Source organism: Danaus plexippus, chromosome 11, assembly GCF_018135715.1.
Source record: "Danaus plexippus chromosome 11, MEX_DaPlex, whole genome shotgun sequence".
Taxonomy (NCBI): domain Eukaryota; kingdom Metazoa; phylum Arthropoda; class Insecta; order Lepidoptera; family Nymphalidae; genus Danaus; species Danaus plexippus.
This window is the reverse complement of record NC_083544.1, coordinates 2,597,295-2,618,171: the sequence shown is the minus strand read 5'-3', so window position 1 is coordinate 2,618,171 and position 20,877 is coordinate 2,597,295. Positions and strand designations below refer to the sequence as shown.

The following is a 20,877-nucleotide window of genomic DNA, read 5'->3' as shown; positions in this document are numbered from 1 at the left end:
TCGAACATCAAAATATGACTATCCTTCATTACAAAATTATATAATAAAATATAAAAGAGTTACAGGAATAAAGTAAACGATAAGTTATAACGAAATGATTTTAACATCACATAATAGACTATCCTCAATTAGGTCATGTCAATTCATTAGAATCATTATGTTGTTTCCAAATTATTATTAATAATATTATAATGCAAATACAAATACAAATTTATGAGACAATAATTACAAAATCAAAGCTTGTTAAAGAAAATATAGCCTAAAAACCTAAATAATAATTCTCAATACATATCTAAAACTTTGGGCTCTGTACTGATTAGGAATAGTTGAACATGATACGTCACAATAAATGTGGCTAATCTTGTCCCGTTTGGAGTTTGCTTTTTAAACTGTTTTTGAATTTGTTATTAAAAACAAATATTTCCCAATTTGTGGTTGATGACCACATTATTTATTCATTATTTTTTATTATCATTTATTCATTATCATTACTATGATATGGAATTTTTTTTCATATATCAACTCGAACCTTTAATATAAATTTATTTTAACTTGGTTCTAAATTTAAAGTGTTGTAATATTAAAATACAATAATATAAAAATTTCTATCGAACTTATTTATTGAACTGGCGCCTGTTCAAACAAATATTTTCCTATTAAATTCTTTGTGCGATAAGCGCAATTATCTGGAATTATATTTAGCAAAACAAAATGTGATTTGAAATGTAAAATATATTTATCTAATCTTTATTCATAGAACTATATTTTAATATTTACTATTTAATGCAATGTTAATTTTTGTGTCGAAATGTATAAACATTTTAATCGTTCAGAAAAGACATGATAAAATATCTTTACTAATTACATACGTCCAGAACGTTACTGTTAAGAGGAATCTTCGCGTTGGTTAATTCTAAGATATTTGTACTTCAAAAAAGTAAACTGTGAGCGTAACATTTTTCTCAAATTTAAAATGTCTATTAAATCGGTTTATTTGATTTTCATTTCACCTTTATTTACTAATGACATTTTTTTTATTTTAAAATACTGATATTCGTTCCGACGGTGCTTTAATGTAATGAATTTAAATAAACATCAAAGGATCGATAAGTTCTCACTTTCGATCGACCTCTAAATTAGGTTACTTTTTTACGAATGATCTAGAATAAGTTTTTTTTAAATTAATATTTCCCTTTGTGTTCAATAGGGTTTACATACAACTGTCATGAAGTGTTTCTGAGCAAACTACGTTAAATGAAGAGATTAATTATAGCCTCTATGTTATTCTTATATTTCAACTTCAAAACGGGAAGAATACATCAAAATCCCCTCAGTATATTTTACGTAACAGAGCAACACATCCATAAACCCTTAAAAATTTTGCCATTCATTACATTAGGAGTATTATTCGAAGCTTTACTTTTTCCATATATTATTTTACAATGTCAAGCAAAACAGCCTTGAAAATTTCGTAATTAACTTTCAAACTCTAGTTACTTGACCGATTAACCATATACGAACGTGTTGATCCGACCGACCCACTCAAAAACCAAAAAAAATAAATGGATTAGGTTTTAAAAGTGAATTATGTTTAAAACATTAGTCCTAAATAAATTCTATTATCATTAATTATATTACTTCTTAATTATTATTGCAGCCTGGAAACATTCCAACTATTTGAGAAATTTAAATGTATTTTCAACCTACCCTCATTAATTATTTCTTTATTTGGCTGGCATCGCTTATAATTAATATATTATTGACCTAATTTTTATGTGGTTATTTAAATTATATTTCTTTAAAATGTTAACCGGTTAGAATGGTCACATAATTTTCAAGTACCCAGACATCTGTCAGTAAGACCATTTGATACACTGTATGTAATCTTCGCGACTTGTGAGGCATAAGCTCTTCTGTGCATGACATTTAAGTCTTGTGAATAATGCATCTGCCCTTTATTGGTGACCCTAGTTTAAGCCAAACATGTAGGAAAGTTAGATCTTGGTCTTCACTATCTCCTACGTTTATATAATAGGCTTATTACCTTCAAAACTTGACAAAAAAAAAGCTTACTTTAGTATATTAGGAGAAATTGTCGTTTTATATATCACATACAATTACATAATTTATAGCTTTTATTTATTTAGGTTTTGATTATAATTTTAAATGTACTTAAGTATATACATAATTATTTTTCTAGTCACTAGATAAAAAATCACAGTCTACTTAATATATTATAAATTTTACGCGGGTTGTGATTACATCAACTAAAGCAAATACAAGCTAAATAGCTTCATGAAACAAAAAAAACAAACTTCCAGCACCTATTTTATAAATAATCTTGAACTAGTAACGCTGTGAACGAAATTCGGAGGCAGAGAATAGAAATTGTTCTTTTTAAATAAAATTAAGTTTTTTGACAAATTGACTTTCTAGATGTGAAATCAATTTATGATATAATCGAACAGAGATACTTTCAGAAATGAAGCATTGTTGGGTAAAAGTTCTATCCATTAATGCTTCAGTTCATCCAGTTTAATACAAGAAAACATTGTCATAATGTTAATATTGCAGTAATTGAGTAATATTATATTACACCTCACATACTCTGAACGTCAATATCCAACAGATTCATACATGAAACATAATTATAGTTATTAATACCATATTCAATGAGAGATCAGTGAATTTATAGTGTGTACATAAATCGAGATGTCGGGATATGCAACGAGTTATTGAAGCCCTGTGACATGGTAATGAGTATACGTGACTTATCTCATTCAGAGTCGATGAACTAGTCATTACGAATCATGAATAAGTTTTCAATTCCAAACCTTGGTTAACATTTATGATTAACTATATATTTTGCATTACCTGCAACTGCGACTTGTTCCGCGTGGAATAGTGACTCTGGACATCATTTTTTGGATTTATCTTTTGGTTTATATTTAATGTAAAAAATGTATGTGTTTAAAAATATAACATACATGTCGTATGTGTTTAAAAAATTACAGTAATGTCCTTCCATATTCGGTATGAGACTATGATACCTAACATGTGACAGAACCATATAAAGCTGACCATATTATTAAGCTGACATTGCCACATTAAACTACGCAGCGGGAATATTGATATAAATTTTATATATTGCTTCGATAAGCATTCAAAAGTAACTTAAATACCATGTAAGATAATTACTAAGCCCTAGAGCCTCTGACATCAAAACAAACTTTCTTTAAAAATAAAGTCATCTCCTGCAGCTTTATCATTTAAGATAACGTAACATTTGAAATAATCTTTGAGGGCTTAAGATTAAAAATGAAGAAAATGAAATAGACGAAAGAAAAATTGATCCAAAAAATTGTAGCGAACAGTGAAAACTATCACTTATATAAGTAACTGTGGTTCTTCACAAAATCAATTTCTATATAGTGGATACAGCAAGCGAGTCTGTTAACCGTTTTAATAAGTATTTTGTTAAAATATATTTCATTAAATTTAAAAATCACACAACCAACAGTATCAACTCTCTGATTGAAAAATACAAACGTGTGAATTCCATGATTATTTTAAATTCAGATGAAGTGGACATTAGCAATATTATTGCCGGCTTTCGTTCCACTGGTTCCACTGGTATAGATAATATTCCTGTTACTTACTGTAAACTGCTCACTATGTCCTTATTCCTTACATAAATTACAATTTTAATTTATGCTTAAGTTGTGGTGCATTTCCTGATATTTTTAAAATGGTAGTGGTTAATCCCATATTTAATGGTGGCTTTAGAGGCAATGACTCATTACCTATAGACATATATCTGTCCGTAATTTCCAAAGTACTAAAAAACTTGTGAATAATTGAAAAAAAAATACTAGCTAAGAAAATAAACTGTTATTTCAAAAAATCTATTTGGTTTTATTAAAGTTAAATCAACTGTAGATGCTTTCGTGATATATAGAAATTTCGATTGTACATATTTAAATTAAACTAAGTTTTTTGGAAATATAAAATAATAATATATCATTTATCGATATGTTCTATTATAGGCAACCGTCATCATGGGCAGACGAGATGACATTGTCTGTCAGTAAGTCTTGGTGTTGTCGACTATCACCAACGATTTTTTTTTTTTTTCTAGCGTATATCTCTGGATGCACGAAGAATGCACAAATTGTCTCCTGAGGTCTTGCAGCGTGGTGTACGGACATGCGCTTTTACATTTATGATGAGGAGGTTCCAGGTGCTATAATAGCCAACAATCTCCTCTATTGAATTAAGGATGTTTTTCATTTCAATAGCCTCGTGGATTAATCTCGGCATGTAACTGTCTCCAAAAGCCAGAATTTGTGCTTTGTCAAACTGGATGTAGTATCTTGGTTAGTCTACTGTGTGTTCACATACTGTTGACTTGAAAGTTGACGTCAAAACTGCTATTATTAATATACGATATATTTTATACATAGTATAAGATAGTTTGTATAGGCCCACTTGTTGTAAACAAATGGTACCCTTAAACGGTGTGAAGAATTGGTTCACTTTTACGTGTGGTTAATATATTATCTTGATGAAAACCTTCTTCAAAATGGTGCTCTGGACAAAAAGTCTAACAGAATACCCTTTTACTGACAAGACCCTTCACATATGGTGATATGGCAGGTTATCGCTCGACTGTGGGTGTCTTAAAATAGGTTTTTACTTCCTATTAATAATATTATTATATTACCTGTTAATAATATGGTTGGCTATATTAGAAAGATGATACCAAATTTAAGGCAGTTTTGATACTTGGTAGATTCTGATACTATAAAGATAGTTTGTCAGGGTATTATTGCTTGGAAAGATATATAGTATGCAAACATATTAAACATACTCAATTTATAGCATCTGACTTAGAACTTTACTAATTATAATCGTAAAATATAGGTAAGGTGGTAGAGCCCAGCTGTGATCAAGTTACTACAGCTTGAACATGGGAAGCTCAATCAGGGAACTACTACCCTCTCACAGAAGATTGGCGTAAAATAGTCTATAATGGCTTTCGTCCGATGTATGAGAAAACCGGTTGCCGTTTTTCTGTTCCTACCCTTTCCTGCCATCTCTTTATTCCCACCTCTTCTTCCCTCCACAAAAAGACTGGCAAAGCGTGTACATGGGCAACGATGAATACTTCCCATCAAGTCGACTCCTTTGTCACCTTTGACATAAAAAATAGGGTTACCGCAAACTGGACATGTTCAAATTAACAGAACATTGTTTGAAAAAAATGAAAAATCGGAGGAATTAAAACTATCTATATGTAGTTGTTTTAATTGATCCCTTTATTTCCTACCGTTACAACCTTAAATTTGAGAAATAACAGTTTCAGTACATTAATTTTATAAGCTGATTGTGAAGAAACACTCTACTTTTTTCTTTTTCAAAAATTCTACTAGGTAGCTCGTAGATTATTTATCTACTTCTATTCTCTTCATGGAGATATACTCTACATTAAAATAAACAGCTAAAAATATCATCATTTATCTGCTTGCGCTTGGTCAATAGTTCTTTTGCTTAGCTTTATGGTCACACATTATTGAAATTTTTCTGGACTAGTTTTCTTCTCGAAAAACTGTTACTTCTTCTTGTATACGTTAACTTACAACTATTACTTCTTTCTTCTTGAAAATTGTAAAATCTTAAGCATTTTTGTTCCCTGGGATTGGCGCTTTCATATTTGTGTCTAATACAAAGGGATAATATTTGATCACAGTAGAGAACTAGTTAAACAGGACTTACTTACATTGTCTTAAGAGTCTCCCCGACCTTGTGGAAAAAGGGAAGGTGCACATAGACATACAACGGATATGTGTATCGGACCAATCTTCACTAGTACAATGCTCGCAATGCCTCGGCTACGGATACACAAAGCGGTTATGTGCCGAAAAAGAAGAAGACATAGCCACTGTGCGGAACACCACAAGAAGATGGACTGCCCGAAGTGAACCGCGGGAGCAATACCGGTATGCATTAACTGTCAAGCTGGAAAACTGGACAAAAGCGATCACAATGCTTTTGAAGCAGAATGTCCAGTTAGGCAGAAGCGTGACCGCGTACTGCTAAAGGCGTCCAAAAGGAACAAAAATCGGAGATATACAACAGCGGCAAGTTGCCAATATTCCAGACCGGAAAAGGAAACAGACTGCCACGTTGTGTGGTGGACGTTACCGTCAGCTCACCTGACTTGCTAGGCAAGGTGGGAGAGAAGAGGGTGACCGGAAAAGCCACTTTAAGCAAAGGAGGGAAGGGTAAGGAGATCAGCTGAAGGCTAGAACAGTAATGGAACACAAGTACAGGATCGCAAATTGGCAACATTTCATTGGAAAGGTTACCAAATTTACCCGCAGAAGAACCTAACCCTCAAAGATGAATATAAATCGTAATAGATGAACCAGACAACATCAAGAAGGAATACAGTGCGATTGTGGTTGAGGTATGTGAGGAGGTTCTCCTAAAACAAGGTGTAGGAGCCAACCTGCAATTGCTTGGTTACCAAAGAACTGGAGGAAATAAAAGGAGAAACTATTCACCATCGAATCACCGAATCTACTGTGCGGCAGACTGTAGAAAAGGTATGGAAGATAACTTAAACAAAAAGCACAGTACGAGGTAGATAAAGAAGCGAAGACCACGTAGGTAGGACTCTTGTAAAAAGTAAAATAGAACAACAAGGAAAATAAATCAACAAGGATATAAAATGTTAGAATTCAAAAATATAAGAATAGCTAAGACAAAATTAATGTAAATACTAGAAATAAGTCAATATAATGTAATAATGTTAAATGTAATATTCTTGTAATTAATGTAATAATGTATTAAAAAAAGACAAAACAAATATCTAGAGCAAAGAAAGTAAAACACAGTAAAATGTTAGAAAGCTATACTTCCTACTTAATCCTAAATATCAAATAGAAATCAAGAGTTAGAACACAAGTTAGTCAGGAGGGTATAACCTTTGTAAGAAAGAGAAGAATGGAAGAAAGAAATAGTATGTAGAATGACAGGCCCCAGCAAATGCGAGAACTGGAATGAAAGTGTAACGAAGCAAACAAAGTATCTAACCACGTTAGAGGGATTAGAATTTAAAAAAAGCAGGGCTTACTTCATTGAATAATACGCTCCAAATAACATTACTTCCACCACATATGGAATCGAGAACAACGACAATTAAACGACACTTAAACAAATAATAAAAAAATGGTTTTTTTTCCCCCACAATTTGTGAAATCTGAATAAGTAAATGTATATCAAATTCTCTATGAAATTCGTTCTTTTGATTAAAAATTGGTATTATTTGCCCTATCACGGTTAATAAGTAGAGCTTATGAATTATCTATACGTTATTATTTTCTTAGTTGCCTATAAACTACTAATATTCAAAAATAGATTGTAAAAAAAATCACTGTGAGTTGACAAAATAATTTCACTTATGAACGCGATAGAAAAGGGGAGTAAGCAGACTCATTTGCTTATTTTTAATTATTTATTACTACCCTAAGCTTGCAAACATGTACTTATAGCAAAGAACTGAACTGTAAGTACTATTTACTTTTATGTGCAATATTAAACGTAAGGATATTTGAGAAAAACTTAACTTAGAGGTGTTTACAATTAAAGTAATACGACGCGTTAACATTTCAAATAAGTAGAACTATCATTTTTCTTAGGCGATACTATAAAAGTTAATTTTCGAAGTTATGAAAAATATTTTACTTAATTTTCAAAAATGCAGACTACAGACAGTCTTTATGTAAAAAATAGCAAAGTAAACATAAAGTGTACATGAGATATTTTTATGACCATTACAAAAAAGTATTCTAATAACCATGTCATAAATGTAAACTTAATTGATTGAAAGATTGATATTATGCGCAATTTTTATTCTGTGTTCGGCTCCCATTCGTGTTAGGTACACTTTCTATAAATTTAAATTTTTTGGTTCAGATTTTTTTTAGAATCGTTTTATTTTTCTTAAGGTTGATTAAAAATCACAATATTTAAATTACAGTTGAAATTTAAAAGAAACAACTACAAAATGAAGCGCTTGATATTATTTTGTGAGTAGTCTTTTTATCATTTAAATAAAAAATCTTTTATATTATTCACCAACAGAAGTACTAAATATATTTTACTGTATTTCCTAAGCGTTTTATTATAATTATTAATTAAAAAAAAACATACTTACTTTAAATTTGTTACAAAATTTATTTAACATACAGTGTTCTCTTTGGGAATAAGGATAGCAAAGCGAATATATATTATTTATCATAAAGAATTTTGTTATTTTATATTCGTAACTATTTTCTCTTAGTCTGTTAATACTATCAAAACAACTGTTAGTGAGTTTTAATATTTAGGGTTGTTTGAAATTATAATATTACAAAGTTAAATACTTTGATAGAACTTTATTATAGAAACATTACAGTAAGGATTGTAGTATACACAAACATACTCGTATATGTATTCAATATTACAAATACTTTTTTGGTTTCAGTGTTTTTCTTTGCTATCACGGCTATGGCTAGCGAAAAGACTTTAAATGAAATGCTTTTTAATAGCAACATCCAATTTACAACAAAAATGTTTAAAGTAAGTTGATATGTTAAGTTTATATACATAAAGATATTTACTTTAGTTAGTCAGTTTAATAATAAGTAAAGGAATTTTATTATGCCTAAGGCTTATACTTATACACGTAATAATCATGTATATTATGATAAATAATACTACTTCAGGAAGTAGTAAAAGCCAAACCAGGACAAAGTGTAGTGCTATCAGCTTTTTCGGTTCTGCCACCTCTTGCTCAGCTTGCTTTAGCATCTGTTGGGGAATCACACGATGAACTTCTTGATGTTATTGAAATGCCAAATGACAACGTTGTAAGTTAATAAAACGCCCTAGTTACTTATGAAGATTTATAATTTTAAGAAATATTTCAATAGAAAATGTAATAAAATATTTTTTATAGACTAAAGCAGTATTTTCAAAAGCAAACACCGTTTTGAAATTAGTAAAAGGAGTGACTCTTAAAATGGCAAGCAAAGTCTACGTGGCTGAGAATTATGCATTAAACAGGGACTTTGCCGCCCTTAGTCAAGATGTTTTTGGATCTGAAGTTGAAAATATCGATTTTTCTGAAAACGAAAATGCCTCTAAGAAAATTAATCAATGGGTATATAAAAATAATACATGTCATAAATATGCCCCAGGGCCACTTAAACGTAATCTAATATATTCCAGTAGATTATTATAAAATACTTGATATGTTTCAGGTTGAAGATGAAACAAATAATCGAATTAAAGATCTAGTAGACCCCACATCCCTAGATGCTGATACCAAAGCTGTATTAGTAAACGCAATTTACTTTAAGGTTACCTTAATAATTCTTATTAAGCGTAGTAAAGTGTTATTGAAATGTTCTTCCTTCCTAATCTATCATTTTTTCTATGAAGGGTGCATGGAAAACTCCTTTTGACAAGAAAAGCACAACCGACAGAGATTTCCATGTGAGCAAAGAAAATGTTGTCAAAGTACCCACCATGTACAATTCAGACACCTTTTATTACATCGATAGCGAGGAACTCGACGCACAGGTATATGGTATTTTTTTATATAATACGCATAACATTTAAGTACTTTAAAATGTTTGATTACATATGGCGATTGATAGGTATTGGAACTTAAATATGAAGGAGAAGATTCTGCTCTGTATGTTGTCCTTCCACATGATGTAGATGGAATTAACAAATTGGAAGAAAAACTCAGAGACCCATCATTATTGGAAAGTGTTATAAGTACTATGTCTGCATCAGAAGTTGAGGTGTATATCCCTAAATTTAAAATTGAAACAACAATAGATCTCAAAGAAATTCTGGAAAATGTACGTATTTGAGCTAACAAAGGGTGTTTTGCATTTTCTTAGAAGTAAAACAAATAAATGTCATTTATCAGATGAATGTAAGGCGATTATTTAGTGCTGGCGAAGCTAGACTCGACAATCTCCTAGAGTCCGTTAGTGATTTCTACATTAATAAAGCTAAACAAAAGGCATTTATTGAAGTTAACGAAGAAGGTGCTGAGGCCGCAGCAGCTAATGGTAAGTTAAAATGCAGCAAAATTATATATCTTAAATAAAAACCGAATGGTGGCTCCGAATGACATAATATTTTTGTTTTTTATTTTATAATGGTTGTTGAAAATTCTTGGAAATTACCTTATGAAATGAAAAACCTGAAATATGCTTAAAAATTAAAATTAATTTCAATCTAATTGTTAATTTTCTAACACGTTTTTCGGTGGAGGGCTATAACATGAATGGTGGATAGTCCTAAAAGTGACCTTGAAATTTGAGATGAACGATATGCTGGATTTTTGTTATGGCTTTTTTTTTCAATTTAATTTAGCGGGCTTTAAAACCATATGGTCTGCGGGCCTCCCACAGTCAGTAGGGAAAATAGTAGTAAATTTTTGTGTTAGCCACTCACTTGTTCTCCTTCACTCCAACTTTTAAGAATTTATTCGTGCATTACACCGACAGCTTTTAATTATCGGGTATTAAAGTGTTCTTGTAGTATTTGTGTTGTAAATATCATTAAAGATACTTGCAAAATGTTTGTTGATAACCAATCTAAAACTAGACTAGTGAGCCTTGAGCACAAAGTGGCCAGTATTTTGGAGATCGGGCTTAGTATATGTAAAATATAATTTCCCGTCCCTTTTCATTCATTTTTTCCATCAATTGACCAATTTCTCGGCTGGTTTCTTGGCTGGTCCTTTCGTTATTGACTTTTTTAACATACCAAAGAAACGATAGAATTCCTCATTTTTCATGCATACAGCAAGTTGGCACAGTAAGTGTTTTCTTCCTGAATTGGTTGCTTTCAAGGCATGAATGAGTAGGCTGATACTGAGAAATACTTTTAGCAAAACTAGTTTCATTTCAACCAAAAATCTAATAGAATATTAGGCAAGCGCTGTCAAGCTTATATTAAAAAAAAAACTAGAAAAAAAACAGTTTAATAAATAGTCATACTCAATATTAATAAAAATTTCATTCAGATTTTTGTATTAAATGTTAGATGTGAAATGCGTTCCAGATGACTCTCCCAGATCAGAGTAATTTAGTAAGATGGGGCAAAGGTACGGAAAAAACTTGCTACATCTGCGGGGAGGCAGTTGGAACTGCTAAGCATTTTGCTGGTGGGATGTAGGGTACTCCTAGTTAGCGGTCAATACTCGCGTCGTCACGCTAGGGTTTTAGAAATCATACGTGAAGTGGTTAGTGTATCGGTAGCAAGAGCGCAACAAGAAATAACCACGAACCAACGATCAATAGGTTTTGTGAGAGAAGGTACTAGGACTACAAAATCAAACGGCAAGCCTTACTCTATTATTAAAGTGACTTCGGATTGGACTTTAATGATGAACACGTATGAGAAGCAATATAAGATCCCAGAGGATATTTCTGCGTCAGCCTATAGACTGGATATATTTTTATATTCGCGGATTTTAAAGCGCGTTATACTTCTAGAGCTCACGGTTCCTTGGAAAACCAACATCCCCAAAGACCATGCGATCAAGGTCAACAAGTATTACCAGCTCACTAACGAACTCATTAAGAATATGTTCGTTGTAAATTTGTACGTGGTAGAAGTAGGAGCGAGAGGTGTAACAACCAAATCTCTCTACAACCTGCTAAAAGACTTAGGCCTCCCAGGCACTATTGAAGCTCCTCTCCCTGCAACGCGATGAACCTGGCATCCGCAGGGTGAATCCATGGAATGCTGAGAGGTTTCGTCTATTAATACTCAATTAAAGTTATGTAAACATAATTATAATAATAGATTTTAATTATTTGACATATTTTTAAATTAGGCGCTGATACAAGAAATTTTGTTAATTTAAAAATATATTTTTTTTAAATATTTATTGCTATAATTTTGCAGAATAATCCAAGAGTATAGTTTAGAAGAATACTGTCAGTGTGTTTGTTCAAATTCCCATTGGACTTAAATTATATTTTTTCCATTTCAGTATTTGATGTTATGAAATCGATTCCACTTTTACCCTCAAGAACTGTTTTCGATGCTAATAGACCATTTGTTTTTGTGGTAAAAGGAAATGACTTGTCCTTATTTATTGGAGTTTATGCTGGAAATTAAAAATTTAATAAACGATAACAATCAATTTGACTTTCTTTATTACTCCTATAAGTTAGTCAGATAATTTGTTGTCAGAAAACATGAAAGTTGACTTAAAAATGGCAAGAATCAGCACTTTAATTTTTATAAATATTTGTTCATATTGAGAGAGCAAATTTATGTTTATAAATAAATCGATATACATTATCTTTTATGTATATAAACAATCAAGTTTTACAAATCCAAACTGTTTTTTATATACCGAAGTCAAAAATATATCCAAGTTGCTGTTTCTGTTCATAGCCTTAAAAATTACTTCATATTATCAAATTGTGGACGTATTTTTACATGTGTTATTATCTGCAAAATATCACTAACAATAAAATCAACCTGTTACCGCCTACTGCTGACAGCCTTTTACACTTTTGAAAGCCTTCTACAAAATGTCCTAACTACCCTGGGCCCAGCATGGCAACCCGTAATAAACAATACGCATTTTAATCTCTTGATAGCTGCCGGATTTGTAACTTTTCACTTTAGTGCCTACCGAGTTGTCGAGAAATATTGGACACGTACATATATGCAATTGGTCCTTAAAGGTAAGGTAAAGGTCCTTGCAATCGGTCTGTAGGACCGAAATAAGACCATAATTGCTTTGTATATATATATATATATATATGTATATATTTTTTAAGAAAATAATTTAAGTTAAATTATTTTCTTAAATTCTAATTAATGCCCTATGGTTTGTCAATTAAAATAGTACATAATAGTCACTTGCATCTTACGTATTATAAGTTTTTATATATATACAATATACAATAAGATAGCTTTAAATATTACAAAGTATATTAAGTTGCTGTCCCATCAAAAACGTCGTAGAACACAAATCTAAAATAATATATAAGGGGATTTCATACTTTACTTATGCATTTATGATTACTTGAATCATTAACCTATAAATCTGTTCTACTATAAAATGATAAAGGTGCGGTCGACTACTAGTTTGTGCAGCTACTAACTGAAATATTTTGCGATTTAAACAATCATGCCTAATAGGCATACGCAATCGATTATAAACATATCCATATGTATAACGCAAGGCAAAAGCTATTCAGTCCTCCTGTTTGTACAAGTCTTTTAAACAAAATATATGTGGCTTCTACCGTAAGGAATATTGTGATTTAGAATTGCTTAAAACGAATAACCCGTCTGTCTAAAAGCTGAACAGAATTTAGAATAAATAGAACATTGTGCTTTCTAATAAAGATTAAATAATGAAGAAAACAAAAAGATGCTTTCCTATTAAGCTAAGAAAAGAGAAGTGAACATCTTTTGTGTTATTACAAGCTAAATCTATTTCATTCTATCGTCATTGCATTTTATTGTTTTTTAAGTCAACAAATCACGGAGGTGTTTTGAAAATAAAGATATAACTAGGAATTTTGTTACTTATTATTATTTACAATATACAAAATTTAAAATATGCTAACTGCTTACATTTATTTTGCTTATCTGGAGGACCATGATGTTGGGTCATATTGAGCCGAGGCCATTGTAAAAATATATTTATTTTATTTTTTGGACTAACCATATGGTTTGAACATTTGTATAGATGGAGATACAATATACATCTAACTATTTGACTAATTCTCTCCTTGCAACGTCACGTGTGCTTTAAATAAAAACGCATAATTAGGACCTATTGTCATTGCTAGTGTAGTAAGTTGTTTAGTATCTTACGTTTATTTGCTTATTTAGTAGTTAATGTTAATTTAAATTCTAATAGTAAATAAATGTAAAGTAAACCAAGAACTGTGTCATTTTTAGGAAAGTCTTATTCCGACTGTGAATGTTCCCTAACTACATATTTTAAGACCGTTTTATTGAAACTAGAAATACGGGGTTAGATTCTTGCCTCCGTATAACTCCAATTAGTGTGACAATTTCAGTGAGAAACTAATTGAGCAATACGAGGAAATATTTACAGTTGCCACATAATAGGATTCCACACTGCAATAATTTCAGCGATGTCTTTGGACTGAATGATAATGTAAAAGATTGAATCCTTTTTATTTTTATATTATAAATCCAATTAGAAATTTGGATTGGGGTAAGCAGAATACATGTTTGAAAAAAAATTACCAATTTTCAGAATAATTTTAGTACCTTCTCATGAGTTCAACCTCATGGTCAAAAGGATGCTCATTTGTAGTTAGTTTTCCACTACGCATCTGTACTGAAAACGTCTGGTTCAAAAGTTTTTGAAAGAATAAGATTAAATACATGGTCTGAACACAAACAATGCAGCGCTAATGGGCATTTTTGTTTTAATAAGCTCTGAACTCCATTAATCTCGGAAAATAAAACCGTTGCCCCAACATAAGTATCAGCAACAATTTTTTTGAGGCAATTAATGACATTTAAAACATTGATTATAATATTCGCGATTAACGTTACAGCAGTCCGATCAGAACTAATAGGTATATATTTTATAAATCTATCAACTAACAACTCTGAGCCACGGAAGTACCTTAAAAGGATTACGAGCTGTTCATGAACGCTTTATGAATTTTTTTAAATCGGAATATCTGGTTTCCAAATATTCTTATTATTTTTATTTGAAAACAACAAACAAGGGCCACAAAATAACTTGTTTGTGTGTACACAACCTGTTATTCAAGGATAACTATCATAATACTTTTTATTAAAACAACGAGTAACATAACCTTTTTTTAGTTAAATGTAAAGTAAGCACACATCTTCCTTTTGTAATTATTTGAATCTTATCATAGTACGACAACATTGAAAATGTTCTCGTAATTAATTTCGTTAAATACAAATCACTAGTACAGAGCTTACAGCTATAATTTTCTATAACTGGTTAATAAATACTTATTTAGTGATTTAAAAAAATAACAACGAAATTGCGAAAATAATATTTGGACGGTATACTGACAATATAAATAGTCCCTTTGCATATGACAATCAACTCAGTTACCATGATCTTTAAACGAATAGCGTTAAGGAAGCAGTGCCTCTGGATCACTAAAACATGCATAGTTTTTTACACACACACATGCAAATATTTGTTGCATACAACACGAGCTTTGTAGATCGTCGTTTAGAATATTTTTATGGAGAATATGCACCGAGTAGTTGGGAAAGCGGCGATAGCCATTAGCAGTGGCCGATTGAAAATATTTCTTTACACGTTGATAGAATCAAATATAATATATATGTTTTTGAATTTTGGAATTTTGCCTAATAATATTAGTAATTAATTACATTTATTGTATTTTTAAAATCTTTTATTCTTTCCGTAACTTATAATAGACTCATTTATGTTATAAAAAATTATATTCCATTCTATGATTAAGTTTTTGTTATTTTTTATAAAACAAATTTGAGCACTCGTACAATACTAAATGAAAGACAAACAAAAAAGTTGGCTTATTACTTTATTTATTCAAAGAAGATTGAAGTTGTAAGTTTTTAGGTAAAATTTTCTGAACTCATTGGTGTTAGATCGCCATTAAGCAAATGTATAACATGAATTTTTTGTACATTTTTTTTTATCACGCAGCTCGTATGAATGCCTTATTTTTATTTTATTTTATTAAACTTCATCTTTTTATTTATGTTACTATATTATAAAATGAAGCGTTCTATATTGTTTTATGAGGCATAGTTTTTATTTTATTGAATATCAGTATTTTTCATAAACAAATAAACCTAACTTTCATATAAATAATAATAAAATAAGAACATCTTTTTATTAATTATTTTCAGTATAACTTAATTACTTTATCATAATTTTAATAATTGTAAGCCATTAAAATAGAAATATTTATTTATTGTTACGAAATTAATCAACAGTACAGTTACGAAATCAATCAACAGTACAGTACAGTTAAAACTTTGAAAATTAATATAAAAAAGTGTTTTTTTCCTTTTCATTCTTAATTTTATACTAAGTTATAACCTTTGTCATCTACGATCAAACAAAAATCACTCACTATTTTGTTTTGTTTATCGTTATAGTTCAAATGTTTGTTGGTTAATAGACATAATATATTTTTAACACCAAAGACCTTCATCCTTATAGTTCATTGTTTTAGCAAGTGTATGTTATTATTGACAAACATATATATATCGGATTTATTACAAAATCCATTATTTTAAAGACAGGACGCCAGCCTCGCTGACGTCACTAATGTCACTTGTTCCAGTACGTTCCAGATATTTAAAAATGAAACTTCAATTCTTCTAAATGTTCTTGTATTTCTCGAAGGTTCTTCATAATCACATTCTTTATGATCCGCACTCGCTGAACTCTGCAGTCCGCTGTCGTGCGTCCGGACGTCATATTTGTACCAGAATTCAAACATAGTTCTATTCTCTTTGATTTCGTTTTATTTTTAACAATAGTAACGACGACCAATAATTTGTTATAGTAATTGATGCCAGCCTTGAGTTATTTTCATGTTGCATCGTTCATTGAAGCTGCTTGCGCGGATATATACAATCAGAGTCATATATTCAATGTTAAAAATCTTGTTCGTAAAAATGTTTATCGTTCACCGACCCTAGTTATAGCGACACTTACTGATGACGTTTCATTATCTTATTCCATAAGTTTTTATTTGTTTATTTAATAACAGAAAATAGGTTTTATTTTCATTAATTAAAGGTTTCATTTTTATATTTTTTATTTTCTTCAAAATAAAAGCCATATACACATTGGCCGTTATTTAAATGTTTATATATAATGTCTCAGAGAGCTTATATAGTTTTATATGATTTAAAAAATATATTATTTATTAATTTTTTACACAATCTTTAACGTGTACTTTTCTTCATCGATCAATTTATCGAATTAGTTCAATTCAGTTGAAATTACTATTTGTTAATAAGTCACACGTAAATTAAATGTATGTTGAAACTCAATAATAAAATCTTTAAAATATTAATTACAGAGCTATTAAAATGGTAAAACTTTAAAGTTGTTTCAGTGATTTTTAATATTTGTTACACTACAAGATACAAGATCTTGATAAAATTTTATTGTACATGTACCATTGTGAGGATTGTAATACATATATTAAGTATTAACTGATGCAGTTCCGGTTGCAGTATTTTGGCCAGCGAAAACAGTTTAAGTGAAGTCTTTCTTAATACTACTAACAAATTTACATAAATTTAATTTAAACTTTATGTACTTTAGTGCCACAATTAAATTGTACATATATAAATCTTCTAGTAACTAAAGCTCGAAAATCTATACTTTTTCATGTACATTAAGAAAAGGAATAATGTTTTATGAAGTGGCAAAAGCTAAAACAAAAGAAAGTTTAGTGTTATTAGATCTTTACCTGTTTGGATCACATGATGAACTTCTAAAGTAACTGAAATGCTAAATGACGACGTTGTAAGTTATCATGAAGCCTACATATAATAAAAAGCCTACATATATTGAAAACAAAGGTTAATTATAAAAGCTGTGATTTTGATTCAAAAAACATGGGTTAGAAACAACTTTCAAGCAGTGCATGCACAAAAGAAATAAAAGAACGAGATGTCCACCCTTTTTTGACCAAAAGGTATACCTACAGGGGGTAGAGCCTAGCTGTACACATTCGACTACAGCTCAAACTTGGGCTAGCTCGACCGGGAAGTACCATCCAATAACAGAAGATATACTTGAAATAGTTCGTCCGATAGCGTTTCGTCCTATGAGTGAGATAGCAGGTAGCCCTTGTCCTGTTCCCACCCCTGCCTACCATCTCCTTATTATTCCCACCCCTTCCTCTTCCTCAACAACCAAGGTTGGCAACGCATCTTATGTTGAGGATGTCCAAGGACGACGGTGACGACCTTCCATCAAGTAGGCCGTCTGCTCGTTGGGCACCTTTGATATAAAAAAATCTTAGCAGGGAATAAACTTTCTTATCTTTTATTATTTTTAATGAACCAACGGTTCACTTTTTTGTGAATCTTGTAAAAAATCTTTTGAATCTATATTAATAAAAAAATCACTTATGTACAATGTCTTAAGTTGGTAGCCAATTAGAAGAAGAAAAGAGATTAAAAGAAGAAGCTTAACGTTTCATTCCCCTACAGATGTCAAAGCAAGTGGTTGCAAAACTTAATTTTTTTTTAGTACTTAATATTATAAAAATAACGTTTAACATTATTTTATCTAAAATTTAAGGCATTAGTTTTTTATGCACATTTTTAACTGAAGTGACTTCTTATAGTCTTATTACACTCGCTTAAATCATCTTTGAAGTATGACATACTTCTACATGACATACTTCTTGAAAGTAAAAGCTTTGCACCTGAACATTTGCTATGACGTCATTTGATATGATCATTGTGGCTAGAGTAAAAACTGACCCAATTTAGTTCTAATTAATCCAGGTAACTAAAAAAGGGTTGAAGCTTCAGTTAAAGTTACTCTAATGAAATGTCATTAACTTAATCGATCTCAGGTAAAAACTCCGATTGAGACAAAACAAAATTTCGTATATTAATTTTAAAAATATTTACCACGAATATTTTTCCGCTTGTATATGAATGAATAATAGTGAATATATGTACCCATATAATATTAAGTGTGTTACGTCGCACTTATTAAATTCAAATTTATAAAATTTATTTTTGCTTTTATTTGTGGAATGTTTTGGAGAATTAAATATTATTAATGAGATCAGATTTACGAGAGTGTTCATTGAAACAAAACTAATATTTTTAAGATTTATTATAAACGCGAAGTAAAAAAAAAATGTTAGTTTTATTTCAAGAAATATTATTTATAAGTTATTTATAAAAAATTGTCTTATGTAAAACTCATATAGAGATCCGAATGTAAATTATTTTATATATTAGTACCGTTTATTTTTAATTTAGCAGCTTATTGTTATTTTCGTATTTTATTACAAAGACAAAATTACTCCGTAATGTTTCACAATTTCTATGGTGTATATATTTTTTTATAAACTGCAGAATCACCCTCAATTGTCCATTTAAACCTTATTGATGTTCCAATTTTATACGCTTTACTGAATTCATTCAACATCTTAAAGCAAAATTTAGGGTGAATTTTATACTATCATTCTATGTTACATTGTATATTTATATAAAAACTATAAAGATTTATTCGCAACATTATATAGTTATTTTTAGTAACTATTTTGAGCTATCTATACAACTACTTATCTTGATATAGTCTTAATCTAAGTGTTAACAAAAAAAAAGAAATTGTATGGATAAAAAAAAACATCATTCAAAATTAACGGTATAATAATACATCAAGAATACTTTCCATAGTAAATCATTATACAAAATTAAAAAAAAAAAATAAACGGTAAAATATTTCGTGAATAAATAATAGCTGAGGAGTATGAAATTCGTTTTATTACAAACTGTGTTAATGCTAATTTTACACTAAATCAATTTTGAACTGTAGAAATTCTTTCAAATAAAAATATGCATAGTTTTGAACAAATATATCGTAAACTCATTTATAGAAATAAAAAGCTTTATCACGTAAGAAAATAGAAAATACAGTTGAATTTCAGGCCTTGATCTTTTCTTTTCCTTTTCCCTCTATTCGAAAGAAAGCCATGGAATATCTGAAAGGGCATTATTCTGCCAAGTATATTTCTTTTAAAGGTATTTTTTAATGTATTATCAAGTTTAAAGCTGTCTGATTCCCGTAAGTATATTATAGAACTTTACTTTTCTTTGAAAATTTTACCATATAAAAAAAATTACCATATAAATACTTATTAAAACTAAATTACAACAAGAAATTTAAATTTTAATTTCAATTTTAAAATAGACAGATTTTCCCTCGACCAGCTTCCATCTCCATTTACGTTGTGGAGATGACGATAAAGGCCGCGATGAGTAATCGGGGCCTAAACTTGAACGCCGAATAGAGTTTTGAGGGCCGTTTCTCTTTTTTGTTTTCGAAACTTGCTACCTTGTTCGGCTGGAGAGCTATAATCGGAGACCCTGGTAGGGGTTTATCGTCACCAGGTTGTAAGAAGTGCTATTGAAATCGGGCCCGGGGCCACTCATATCAGATGTAACTTTTTTTTTCCAACAAAAAATAAATAACAATAGGAAAGCTGTATTTTATGACAGTAAATGCATAACTCCAATTAATTATCTTTTTTAAGTAAATTAGTATAATTGAGTAAAAACTTCAATATTTTAGAAGAAAATAAAGAAATAGGAAAGTGAAGGATATGAAAGAGGTGGATATCATAAATTTAAATTTTCGAATGTCACGACTCTGACTCCGCCGATTATAAAACATTTACTACACACATTTATTACTAGTATCTAGCAAAGCTGTTGGGACACGATTTTTTGATAAAAGCTAGTTAAAATCCAAATTTTTTTATTTTAAAGAATATTATATACTATATATATACTATATATAACTAAAAAACATAATTAAATTTTACACATTATTTAAGTAATTAAAATACATTCGTTTCAGAATAAAAGATGTTATGGTTTATTAAAAATATTTCTAGGCATAACCGTGCAGTTTCAATTGCGATTTAAAGATTAAATTTATTTATATTCCACTTTAAATGAACATATTTAAATAGCATTTGTGAAAAGGATAAATAAAAAACCATTTCGTTTATTGGTTTGGTTTATTTTCATGACTACCTTAAT

At 30.1% G+C, this 20,877-nt stretch overlaps 1 protein-coding gene across 2 annotated transcripts; it reads left to right on the top strand.

Annotated features, from left to right (window-relative positions):
* Positions 1 to 7,899: 7,899 nt before the first annotated feature.
* Positions 7,900 to 12,223, top strand: LOC116765494 (alaserpin-like). 2 transcript variants are annotated; one of them, XM_061521977.1, is made up of 10 exons: positions 7,900 to 7,945; positions 8,045 to 8,093; positions 8,531 to 8,625; positions 8,772 to 8,915; positions 9,005 to 9,208; positions 9,309 to 9,407; positions 9,490 to 9,630; positions 9,708 to 9,917; positions 9,989 to 10,133; positions 12,071 to 12,223. In XM_061521977.1, exons 2-10 carry the CDS (start codon positions 8,072 to 8,074, stop codon positions 12,196 to 12,198), a joined length of 1,188 nt encoding a protein of 395 aa, XP_061377961.1. In that variant the 5' UTR covers positions 7,900 to 7,945; positions 8,045 to 8,071; the 3' UTR covers positions 12,199 to 12,223. The 2 variants fall into 2 exon arrangements, with proteins under 2 accessions (XP_061377961.1, XP_061377960.1); XM_061521976.1 differs by having other exon boundaries at positions 7,915 to 8,093.
* Positions 12,224 to 20,877: the final 8,654 nt, after the last annotated feature.

Bases quoted from the DNA above. Each gene is read 5' to 3' on its own strand.
- LOC116765494 (XM_061521977.1), top strand. From the start codon at position 8,072: ATGAAGCGCTTGATATTATTTT. The intron at 9,408-9,489 runs GTTACCTTAATA...TTTTCTATGAAG, and splicing joins TAAACGCAATTTACTTTAAG to GGTGCATGGAAAACTCCTTT. The intron at 9,631-9,707 runs GTATATGGTATT...GGCGATTGATAG, and splicing joins GCGAGGAACTCGACGCACAG to GTATTGGAACTTAAATATGA.